This window comes from Dromaius novaehollandiae, chromosome 5 (assembly GCF_036370855.1).
Source record: "Dromaius novaehollandiae isolate bDroNov1 chromosome 5, bDroNov1.hap1, whole genome shotgun sequence".
In the NCBI taxonomy this organism is placed as follows: Eukaryota; Metazoa; Chordata; class Aves; order Casuariiformes; family Dromaiidae; genus Dromaius; species Dromaius novaehollandiae.
In genome coordinates, this window is record NC_088102.1 from 42,676,423 (window position 1) to 42,689,103 (window position 12,681).

Below are 12,681 nucleotides of genomic sequence, written 5' to 3' on the forward strand. Positions count from 1 at the left end.
ATTTCATCTAAATTTTTTATTACAAGTACCCATGCATATTGGCCTATGTGAAGCGACCCTGCTGTGACTTTGCTTAAGAAATAAGTATCACAGAATTCAGATTTAATGATAACATTTCAGTGCTCTTTCTCAAAAGCTATCTACATGCAGACCATTCACTTTACACTACAGAGTAACAAAACAGAGATATTAGTCACCCAAACTATGTTTTAAGAGTGTCTGCTGTGTACTTCTGAAAGAAAGAGATTGTAAGCAGACTTCAGAAGCATGGGTGAAGCCATACAAGCTTAAGAACTTTTTTTAAACTGATCTATTCTTTAAATTTATCTAAGGCCTGTTTTTTTCCTTTCAGGCATGTTTAGTTTCTGTGGAGTTCAACCAATACACGATCAGAATGGAATTGGCTCCATATGCAAGTCTGCTTTTGGAGAAGAAAGAATTATCATTTGTCATGAGCCCATGCCAGGTACTCACACGAGGGGCAAATTCAATCTCTAGAGAACTTCATAATGAAGCAAATACGATTTTGATCTCCACTGTATCCTTTTTTGATGTCAAGGACTTCAGTTTTGACAAGGATTTCAAATCTGCCTGAGGGAGACAGACTCCACTGACTAGCTGCTTTTCCCCTTTTCCTTGCCTTGAGAGGCAGAGCAGCCAGTCAAGGCACTTGCTGGAAGTTAAGAGGGCTTCCTTCATCCTTACAGGCAAGGAAGATTAGTGGAGGCATCTAACACCATTCTCAACCCACAAAGCTCAGATGGTTCTCACCTTTGTGGGCTGGCTCAGATGAGTTCTATTTTATTTCTGGCTCCTTCCAATTATACTCCTGCAATATCACGCCTCCAAAGAGGCTGAAGAGCTACTTCATTTCACTTGCCTATGAAATGACTGGCTAGGGGGAAAGGGGTTAATATTTCCTCATCTTGACTTCTCCACCTTCTTGTTTGGCTCAGAAAATGGGAAGGGGGACCCCACTGCAACTCTCCAAACCTGCCTGGAGGAAAAGGAAGGAGAGAAGGAAAGCAGCTTTACAAGGAGCTGAAGTGCATTGAATCAAGACCAAGAGCAGACCTGCTGGCAAGGACTGTTTTACACAGAGCAGTGGCTAGTTAGTACCAGATCCATGCTTTCTACTGTATTTTGATTAACTTTATTTCTTGACTACTAGGTCACCTTCCAGATAGCAGATCTGAGATTCTGGTAACTTCTTCACTCGCCTTCCCATGAAGAACTCACTGTCAAAAAATTCTGAAGGAATGGAGGCTCCATATTTTGGTATGGCCACCTCATAAGGAGAAAATGCTGTCCATTCTGCAAAGGAATTGACACATGGTATGTTTACTGTAATACAGAGTAAGAAGATAAAACCTCCCCCTATGGATAAATCTATCCACAAGTTAAGTGAGTTTTGCTAGTCTCAGCAGCTTTGTCCTATCAATAGCTTGTAGTGCAAGTTATACTGTATATTTCCATAAAAACTGAGATGATTCACATACAGAAAGAACTGGCTTTTTCACCTGAGAAAAAGGGTCTAATATTAGCTTCCAAAGCTTATATTTATATTTCCATGTAAAGATTCTGGGATCTCACTTGTCTCTATAAATCAAGAGCATTAAATATACAACAGGTTAAGTCTCATCCAACCTGCAAGGAATGACTGGCATGAAGCTTCTGCTAACCCATCAGTCTACATGATAAAACAAAGCAGCCTGAAGACACATCAGCTCAGAACTAGAAGGTATCACAGCATGGACATGGTGATGCAGTTTCCAGACTCAACCTCTCTCGTACAGCTATTGCAGTAGGACAGTAGCCATAAATCTAACCTAAATGTAAGTACTAAATGTTTTTTTTTCCCCCAGTATCTCTCATTTTAATACCATTTGTGGAATGTAGCCTGCATCTACTGAAAGGGTCATATCATATGCATCATATCAGTCATACCCATTTCTCCATTCTAGACATTTTCATACTCTCATTTGCGTAATATTTAGGGAAGTAACAATTGCATTCCACAGTAGCTTTACAGACTAAGGAACCATCATAACAATTTTATGTGTGTGAAACTGAAGCTGAAAAAGATTACACAATTTGCCCACAGTCACATACTAGAACTTCAGCCCAGATGTTCTGAGATACCCTGTTCATGTCTGAGGCCATCAGCTAGCAGATCTGCTTTCTCTTATCCACACCCAGTAGTTCCAAAGAAAGACAAACATTTTAGTAGAAGATGAATCCGGAGCCAGGGCAAGCAACAGAGGCTTTCTCCCTGCCACAGACCCCTCCAAATCTTCTTTCATCCCTACGCAGACTCACAAATAACTCTAGCAATACTTACCTCTAAATTTGAAAGTGCTGAACTTTTCCTCTTTTACATTGAGGACCATATAGAAAGGCAATGGGTTTTGGCCATGCTCCAATGCCTTGCGCTGGTCTGTGAGTTTGCACTTCCTTGGCTAATCAAATACATTAAAAAAAATCACAGTAAGCCTCAGGAGAATTAAAATAAGCTTCCTGAAAGAGCAAGACAGAACTGCTGACACAGTCTACCTGAGCAGTAGCAGATGACAGATGTTTTAGTACCCAAATAAATCTGTTGGTCACACATTCGTAAGAGGCTCTTCCTTTGTGTTCCTGTGTTTTCTTTCCTAGTTGTCTTTTTGATACATACTAACCTGTTCAATGTTTAAGTGCCTTGACTGTCTGTGTCCCACAGATCTTTACTAAGGCTCAGACTAATGTTCTCAAGAAGACAGATTCCTCTTAAGTGTCCACCCAGAAAGAGACTTTAAAAGACCTGATTTTTCAAGGGGGATCACTCAGTGCTTTCTGAAAGCTTGGCCATTGAAGCTGTTGTCTGTTGAGCACTCCAATACAGCAGCACCATCAGACCATTAGGTACCCCAGAATATCCTGCCTATACGATCCTTTGTCATTGTTTACAAATCACACTGGGAGGCCTCAGTCACTTTGGATTTGTTCCAAACCTTATCCATCCACATTATATCATGGGACCAAAGCTCTAAAGAAAAAGAGAGGATTTTTCCCAAATCTGTGGCAGGACCATGTTCCTGGTACTGTGGTACATACCTCATCATGTAAGAACATTTCCTGAACAAGCGACCACAGGGTTGTAAAAGATGAGATGTGTCCTTCTTTTGCCCTTTCAATTAGCTCCTTGTGATAATACTTCAGATGCTCCATAGACATAATGTTGAGCTTGCATTTTGTCACTTGTTCTTTTACTGCCTTGAGTGGCCCTTCCAGAGTCTTCTGTGACCAATCAGCATGCTCATACAGGTCTGCTAGTGTCCTAAAAACCAGAAATGTGAACAAAATCATCCATTTAATAATAAAAATTACTATTTTTATCCATCTACTTCCATCAAAGGAGAGAATTAGCAAGACTATGATAGAGAACCAACAGTAATGGCTTTACTAAGGAATAAGGTTCACTTATTAACAATGTAAGACTTTGAAAGAGATACAGCTCTCTCAGTGTGTGGAAATGTGGTGTCACACTCATTTCAGATTCCAAATACAAATCCCATCTTCTATACGCACCATGTTGAGCCAGACGCCCCAGTGAGATAGGTAACACAGTCCAACAGATTTAGCTTCTGAAGAGCTAAGAGGTGGCCAAACATTGCTGACATTGCTCTGAGGCCTCCACCCGTTGCCATAACAGCTATTACTGGGACCTGTTAAAAACAACCATTATCTTCAAAAAGTTACTCACCTGCCTACTTGAAAAGTCTAATTCCAGCTTTTATAATTTCCTTAGCAGACTTTACTGGAGGACAATGAAATTAAATCGATGTTCAGCCAGTCTTTACAAGTACCTTCTTTAAATTAAACGCCAGATACTCAGTGGGTTCCCTTAATCTCAAAGCTTAGATGAGTTTCAATATTCAGTGATTTTAACTGTCCTTTATCCCTTTGTTCTTTATAAGTGGAATTGCAATGATTTATACCAGATAATTATCTGATTTTATTATTAATAATGAAAACTTAAATAAATGCAATTAAGAATTGATTCAAGGAAATCCTGAACAGAGTGCAAAAAAAGTATTAAGCAAACAAAGTGACTCTTTGGACAGCGTCCATTCGACAAATAAAATTCCAGCAAGAAAACAAATGCTCACTTAAAAATTCACCCTGCATTTTGGCAGCAAAACATACTTCAGCTGGATGCTATTAGAAAGTGTTCTTTCTCAACCTGGAGGATTTTGAATTTTTGTGAAAAGTGTTTTGAAAATGAAAAAAAAAATCAGCCTAAAAAAGGGAGATTTCAATGATTACATAGATTTCTATGTGAGGTGAATTTCAAATACCCCATTTTCCAACCTGGTTTGGGTTGTCTGGCTAGGCTATGTCTCACACGGTGCACTAATGTCTCATAATTTGCTGACATGCTGCATCACACCATTGGGAACTTCAGACTTGAGGAGGGGTATATCCTTTGGAATTTGGCTACTGAAGAGAATGGGGACAAGAATATTTGAGCTGAAATTTTGGGGTATACCTCCCAGAGAACTTCTGTCTTGCTGCCATTCAATTAAAATCAATGGGTTTGTCATCAGCATGCAAAAACCACCAGAAAGTTTGCAGGGAGTTGTGCCAATTCAAATTCAATAGCCTTGACATCAATTTCTATCAATAGCCCCACGTCCCATGCTTGGATTCCAACTCACAGACCTCATGTTCATGTAGACCTCTTTCCAGATGAAAAACCTTTTTCAGGGCATTGGCAACCACTCTCTTCCTTTTTTGCAAGAATTTGTGTTCTTCTGGGCACAGATTATACCCCAAGCGCACATCTAGTTTTTCTGTGCTGGAACATAAATAAATCCAGAGGCACAGGACTGGTGTTTAAAATGTACATGGATCTACTTTCAGCAACTGCAGTTTATTAAACATCATAAAGAATCATGATTCACTGTTCTGATTTAGAGTCTGAAATGCAGATCCCAGCTTCAAAGAAAGCAACTGCTGTGCTTCTATGTGGTCTCATTACTTTCTGATGTTTCAGCGTAAGTTCTACTGGCAGCTTAGGACAGCAAATACAGAAAGAGAAAGGCTTCCTTGTGTCCTTCACTAGCTTTGTAAGCTGAATCCTTTCTGTTTCTGCTTCATATAATTTCTGAGCTAAGGGTGACCAGAACCTAACGCTGTTTTCTATGGAGATTTGTTCCACGGATCTCTAGAGTAAGAGTTTAATGGAAAAGGTAATTAAATAATTTTGTTAATATTTGTTTTCTAACTCATCATTTTACAGTGTAACTTCTTGTCTTCCCTAGCTAATGCTTCTTTCTATTTATGTAGCTGGGACCACAATTCTGTTTTCTGAAGAATACATGTTTGGTTTGAGTAATGTATAACATCTGGATGTTTTGCTCATGTCAACCTCTCTTTTCCCTCTGCCTTATTCCTGCTTCATTGTCCCTTCTGAGGAAGCCTCCAATCTCAGTCTTTGGTTCTTTGACTCAAAGGACATTCTGACCAAGTTCTTCACTGTTTGAAATTGCCATCATTTTTCTTGGCATCTTGGTATGACTCTGTTGCCCGAAAGGTATTTAACTTTGCTATGTTGTGGTGACTCTTGCATGGTGACTTAACTATTGTTCTTTATCTGCCTCTAGCTTTGTGCATTCCTTATGTCTAAATAAAGAATATGCTGCTCTAGAATTCACTGTTCAAAGAGCAATAAAACCTTCAGAGAAAAAGCAGTCCTCTTACCAATCATTTAGTTCAAGGTACAACTGCAGTGGCACATTCTGTAAGCAAAGAAATGTCATTATTAAAAAGCCAAACTGATTTAAAAGCAGGAATGAGACTGACTGTGGGAGAAAGAGAGAAGTTTTGAAATCCTGATTTTTAGTGCCCTTGGAATACCCTCCCCACTACATTCCAAAAAACACCGAAAACATTCTGTACAGAAGCAAAAGAAGCAGAAGGAGTAAAAGCGACTATAGGAATAGGCTATCGAACAGGACTCCTACTCACTGTGAATACCCCTGTGGACCAGCTTAACTCAGCAGTAGTATCACACTACCACCCTCCTATTCTGGAGGATAAAGAACAGTAATATCCTGCTAAAGATAGTGTTAAGAAGAGGAAGTGCAAGTCGCCATAAAGTTCCACAAGGCTACTGGAGAAGATTTCCACCAGAGGGGTGGGGAATCACACAAGGTGAAGCAGATATTCATTCTCCTTTCTCTTTATGAGAAAGGCTGCTGAGTGATTCTTTTCCTCATATTTTTGTGTCTCTCCTGCTGTGAGGTCTGAAAAGGAGGTCTGGCTATTGTTTCCAGATTCATCTGGCCACATAGCAGTGTTACTCCTGCTTTTAAAAAAACTTAAAGATACACTTATCCACCAGTTGCCATCATGACTGTAGGAATAGAAGGATGTACCAGAAGTATTCTCTGAGGGCAAGATTCATCTCATCTAACTTCAGCCATCTAAAAGTTAGGTATATAGTCAGAGCTAGTCACCCAGGCTTGCTTGAGATGGTGGAGATAGACTGAGAGCCCTACTAAGAGCAACCCAAAGCATTGCTGGGAAGTAGAATATTCTCATTCTGCTGTATAAGGCTAGAAGAAATTGGCCTCTAAATTTAGACACTTAACTTATGCATTTAGAACTAGCCAGGATGGATCCCCAGTGATTGATTTTATTGACAGAATTGATACTTCTATGAGAAACTAACCTTTCCTTCTATTTGTAGAAAATTCCCACCCAGACTTACTAATTGAAAGGGCTTTTTTAAATGATACAGTGTTAAATACAGTTAAATACTGTGTTGATTTAACTGACGGTTACTTTTCTCATCTCTCAAAAAATTTATATAAATGGTGAAGCACTTACATTTCTTACAGGGAGGGCTATTTTCACTTTATGTCCAACAGGGAGAAATTTCAGTGGTACTGTTAAGGTCTCACTTAAATCGCTTTTGTCACATTCCTTATCAGAAACTTTCTGCAGAGAACAAAAAACATGTTTTTTATTTGCAGAACACCACAATCCTGTTCTTCACTGTTTTGGTGATGCTGGAAAGGAATGAGCAGTATGAACAGTGGTACTGTACAGTGCCCATTACCTGCAGCCTGACTTTTAGCACTGGCTCCCAAGCTTTCACGCAATGGAAGTAGAAAGTATCTGTGTCCTCTGTAGTCTTCTGTGTTCCTTCATGAGATGCAGGAACCATAAGCATGACATTTTTGCCCTCTAGATAAAACAGAATTGTTCAAATTAGTTACTGCTGCTCAGGCAAAATAGCTAACAAAGTCAGCAAACTTTCTGCTGGAGGCTCATTCTCTGTGACAGCTCCTCCATAAGCTGCCATGCTGGCAAGTATCCAACAGCACAGGTACAGGTCTTCACATGATCAATAACTGGTACTACTGCCTTCACCCCTTAGCTTGGAGTGCTCACAGTGTCAGCGCTCTCTCATACCTCCACTGGAAAACTTGGCTGTAGCGAAACTTGATAGTTTCAAGGAAAGGACACAGGAGATCAGAGTTACAACCTGGGGCAGTTCAAATATATTTTGGTCTATATTTTATTGTCTTTAGTAGATGTTTAGTCATCTTCGTATCTTAACGTGCCTCCATATGGAACTGACTATGATAGTGTTGATTTGGCTGCGTCCTCACTTTACAGAGAAATGAGCATACCTTTCAAATATTTCTTGCTTTCATTTTTGTCCACTTGCACTTCCAAGCAGCAAACTTCACGGGACTGTGAAAGATACCAGTGGAAAAAGCATGAAGATAGAGCAAACACCATATCTGCTGTATATAATGAAGCATCATGCAGATAGACCTTAGCTATAATATATAGCCAACTAAACTGGCTTCAGTGCTGGAAACAATCTAGTTGCACAAGCGTAGATTCAGAGCTCATTATCTCATGACAGTGTTGCATTAGCCCAGTTATCCAGCTTCTGAACTAACTTGTCCATACAGTGGCACACTGCTGCAGGTGATCATACCCATTCAAGCTATCCTGAAATCAAGAATCTCTGTATTACACACTGTTGCCCAAACACAACTACAGATATATCTGATAATTATTCAGGAAGTGTGGGGGGAGTCACCTGATGATGACTTTCTGTGTATTGTGGCTGTGATTAGTCTATGTGACATTTTCTTGCTGGTCTGGATGTAGGGAGATCATGGATTTATTCCACCCTACCCCCGACCTGAGTCATTCCAGTTCACCTTTAATAATTCGTGCCAGGACAGATTTCCAGCCCATTTCAGGAACAACTCATGCCAGTCATTACAGCTTTTATGCCTCACCCAGACGATGAGGGGGAAAGAACAGAATACGTGCTATTCTGCCTCAGAGGTAACAAAGGTTAGCATCTGGAAATCACGTGCACGTTTGGAGTGGTTGGCATGAAGTACTTTGTACTCCTTAGCTGCTGGGCCAGCCCAAGGAGATAGGTAATGTACCACATACTGACTAATACCATGAGAGGACTCTATGTTTCAAAACCTAAAGTGGCTCTTTATTTACAGACTCATTTCCAAAAAAGTTGTTACATTAGATAACCTTCCAGTCATATGCACATTGACTACTTACAAGTGCCTTCTACAGACTCATCTCTTTTACCTTTGTTTTTCCTGCCATGTGCCATACAGTATTCCATGAAATACAAGCAGTATTTCACTTTGAACATCTATCAATATGGGACTCTGAGACATTAACAAACCATAACTGGGAAAAATATTGACATCCATAACACCTAAGGACTTCAAAAACAAGGCTGCTATTTCTGCAAAGAGAGGGCAATGTTTAAACCATAAAGAATGGGAATCATTCCACACTTTTCCTCTTTATAATGCAGACCATGCTCTTATCCGTCATGGTGGCTTCTGTTCTCTCTATAAAGTGTCAGATGATTTTGGGGGGGAAGTGGAGAGAAACAAAATGAAGGAAAAGTCACTACAAGCTAAATTCATATGTGAATCTTACCACTAGTACATCATTGGTAATGAGGTGCTCTGGAGGGCCAGGACTAAAAAGACAGAACCAAACAAACAAACAAACAAAAGCTTTGTGAGTATCTAGTATTTTCATTAAATAGTAGTTTTATGATATTTCTTGCTTAGAATTGAGTATGGTTAAGTTAGTGTCAGAATTTGTTTTTGAAAGTCCTAATACTTGATCACCTGCCAAGCACATGAACCACAATGTAGTAGCTAAAAAGAAGACAAGCAAGTCTGACCATAAAAATACCAATGCTTAAAACAGCATGTTAAGACATAGAGCAATACCTTTTTGTTCTGCTGTGTGGAAACAAAATTAACATATATAACTTAGGGAAAGCAAAGACTGCTATTAATATACTATGTGCAAATATTTATTAAGAGACACATTTCTGACTGTCCCAGATTATAATTTGCAACTGGTCACCAAAGAACAGCAAATAAGTATTAGGTCCCACTGTGCTACAACTATGACTGGAAAACATGCAGGTAAGTAATATAAAGTCTTTGTCCTATACATTTTACTTGGTAAGACCTAGATTTGTCACTGAATGGACGTACCTAATTAATAATGTGAGTAAGCTATAGAGTCTCCTAACAGCACCTCTCATTAAGGATAATGCGCCAATGGCACTATGTTAGGCACATTTTTAAGTGTTTTCACAGATCTGAAAGGAACATTAAAGTTATGCAGCTTGACTTTCTGCGAAGCCCAGAGTATTTTACCAAACACTACTTCCACCAATGTAACTTCTATCTGAGCTGCAGAATGTATTTAAATGCAAATACCCAGGCTTGACTTCTAAAAATGGAGAATCCCCACCCTGTGCCTTGTAACTTGCACTATGAAAAATGTTCCTCGTATTCCTAGTCAGAATTTGCCCAGCCTAGTTTCCAAGCACTGCATCTCATTCTGTCATTTTTTACATATCTGGCAGTGATTGCTTCCCTATTTGCAGCAGAAGCTTATACCACCTCTTAAGGTTCTCATAGATACACTAAATAGATTTTCAGAATCACGTTGTGATTAACCAAGAATACTAGTCGTTTACTTCAGAACTTTTTTGATTTTTAAGAAGAAGCCTTATTTACAATTCTTTCTTCTAATCATGCAGTTAGTTTTAACTGGGCTATATTTCTTTTTTCATAGTGCTAAGCTCAAATATGTCATATAATGCAGGTTTTTTCAACTAAACCTGTAATTAATAGCATTTAAAAGTGGGATACAGTTTATTTTATGGGATTTGCTCTCCTCCAGACATTATTGATTAATGTTACTAGCAGTGGTCTTATTTTTATTATTTGTTGATTGCATCCTTTGTCAGTTTAACTAAGTATTGCCTAATGGGTGACCTGTCTAATACTGTCTACATCACCCTATGCGTATTTTGTGATAGTAATACAACACAAGTTTTCTGGTATTTTAGAAACAGCACAGTGTTGAAGGCATTATTAAATTAATATCAATAGCTTGGAGAGCACCTCTTAACTCTTTCGTGCCTCCTGTGTGCAAGTTACCACATCCTGCCAACATTACTGCATTTCTACGATTAGAATATAGGTGCCAAACAGAAGGCAAGACTTGTATAAAATATACTGAAAGACAGAATTAGCTGGGGAAGTTAAGGTAAAATAAAATTGAAACAGTAATCTCAGCTCACTGCTGGGAGGAAGAGACTTAAGTTCCTCTCTCTCAGATATTACTACCCCCCATCAGATCCATACCTCTCAACTTTGTAATTTTACTCACATTTTTTCCATCTTGAATTCCACTTCCAAATATTCCCATTTCTTAGAACACCTCTCTTTCTAGAAAGAAAAAGGGTAAAATAAGTATGGCCTATTGGAGGCTGCAACAGTCTGACAGTATAGACATATCTGACTGTATTTCCATGGCTGACATCTGTTCTGCTAATATGTGACCAAAAAAAGCTGTATCTTACCTCTCTCCAAAGCTGAGATTGCAGTGAAACCATAGACTTGGGAAAGGCATGTAAGATTAACATTCTCCCACTGTAGAATGTATAGAACTAAATAGATTTCCAAAATTATAATCAGAGAGGGAAACCTTGGCTGACACCAAAACATAATAGCTTGCTACAAACAACATGTGCACAGGTGCTAGACATTGAAGTCCAGCAACAAATGTGACTAATAGCAGTATCGTTTCCAGGTACAAACCATTTAAACCACATTCCTACTGAATTCAGCAACGGTAAAGAAGTAGGCAGAAGCAGCTGCGACTGAGATGATTACTGAATTATTATATTCCTCCACAAAAATTTGGCCACAATCTCCCTGGGCTCAACAACATTAAGAGTTGGCTTACATGTAAAGAATAGGCTAGGTGCCTTGTTGCTAAATATAAGGTAGCATAGGTTTTGTATTTCATTTGCTACATCTTCTCAGTTCTTGGACTCACTCCCTTCTGGACATTTGCCTTAAACATTGGTGAATACTTCACATCGTTTTACTGAAACATTTGCCCAGTAATCCTGGGCCTATGTGAACTAGAGTGAAGCTGACAAGCTGGATGCCCTGACTCACGCAAACAGTGGATCAGTGTGAAACGAGGTGAGCAAGCAGTCAGGAAATGTTGCACCCTGGTCATACTTGCCTAGGGAGCCTGTGGCTGAGGAGTGCCTGGCACCAGCCTGCAGAGTCACTAGGAGAATTTGTTATCAGCTTTCTGCGTTTGGGAAGTGGCTGTTCTTTTGGGTATGGACTATCTCCCACCTGCAATAAGCACGTAGCGGTACCTCAGCCCCTGCTCAGAGAAGCGCAGGAGCTGTCACAGGACTATCCTGTCTTTGTTCTCAGAAGAATCTCTTAGAAGAATACAAAAGATGTTAGCAGAATAGGCTTCCCTGTACTATGGGCTAAGGAAATGTAAATCAACTAGAAGGAAACACAACAAGACCATCAACAGGAGAAGCCAAAAGAATCATTTAATTCAAGTAGTAAGTAGATTGTCTTCACATTTTTAATAAAGAGTTGTTGTCCGAGAAGCCAAAAGGTAAAGAAGTTACTTATTGGGAATACAAAAGATAAAAATGACTGTATTTACAGATACTAGCTATTAACTTTTTTGCCCCTGACATGGTTTCATGGGAGAAAAGCTGGTTCATTTTCTGAATCTGTGAAAAGAGATTAACAAAGTCATAAGAATCCAATATTTAATGATGTCTGATATGATCAGGTATTGATAACGATATCAATATTTACAGATTTTTTTTTTATGCAGACCCAAACCCCACTTAATATGGGAGCCAATGCAGACAGCAATGTCTTGCTGAGCTTTCCCTGAAATTTCAGTCCTTACCTCTGATTTCAAAGCAAATGTCTCACGGACTGTCTTTCCAGGTTTGACTCTAGCAACGTTAAAAAGAACTGTGAACTGCATGTCATCTTTGGTGAGAGGATCTTCATCACACACTGCCAATTCTAAGATGTTCTGGTAGCAGAAGAAAATACGTAAGAACTCTATCGAGCTGTGATTACACAGAAACAGAAAAAAAGCTTATAGACTTTTGCAGCTGATTGACTAGCACAGTGGTAAGAATAAAGGAACCTGCGCTTTCATTCAGGTGTCTGCTAATGTGGGATGCAGTCATTAACTGAACTCCATGTTCACTTGTCTTGAGTGAAGGCAACTATCTGTAACTGTGAGCTCCCACTA

The 12,681-nt window shown here is 39.3% G+C and overlaps 1 protein-coding gene across 1 annotated transcript in view; it reads right to left on the minus strand.

Annotated features, from left to right (window-relative positions):
• The window catches only part of PLA2G4B (phospholipase A2 group IVB), a 69,719-nt gene that overhangs the window by 12,924 nt on the left and 44,114 nt on the right, over nucleotides 1–12,681 (minus strand). The window contains exons 11-22 of the mRNA XM_064512599.1: nucleotides 12,325–12,456; nucleotides 10,753–10,811; nucleotides 8,989–9,031; nucleotides 7,683–7,746; nucleotides 7,106–7,233; nucleotides 6,874–6,984; nucleotides 5,743–5,780; nucleotides 4,702–4,837; nucleotides 3,568–3,704; nucleotides 3,094–3,316; nucleotides 2,342–2,459; nucleotides 1,177–1,314 (exon numbers count right to left, since the gene is read on the minus strand). Coding sequence (XP_064368669.1) covers nucleotides 1,177–1,314; nucleotides 2,342–2,459; nucleotides 3,094–3,316; nucleotides 3,568–3,704; nucleotides 4,702–4,837; nucleotides 5,743–5,780; nucleotides 6,874–6,984; nucleotides 7,106–7,233; nucleotides 7,683–7,746; nucleotides 8,989–9,031; nucleotides 10,753–10,811; nucleotides 12,325–12,456 — 1,327 coding nt within the window. The remainder of the gene's footprint in view (nucleotides 1–1,176; nucleotides 1,315–2,341; nucleotides 2,460–3,093; nucleotides 3,317–3,567; nucleotides 3,705–4,701; nucleotides 4,838–5,742; nucleotides 5,781–6,873; nucleotides 6,985–7,105; nucleotides 7,234–7,682; nucleotides 7,747–8,988; nucleotides 9,032–10,752; nucleotides 10,812–12,324; nucleotides 12,457–12,681) is intronic.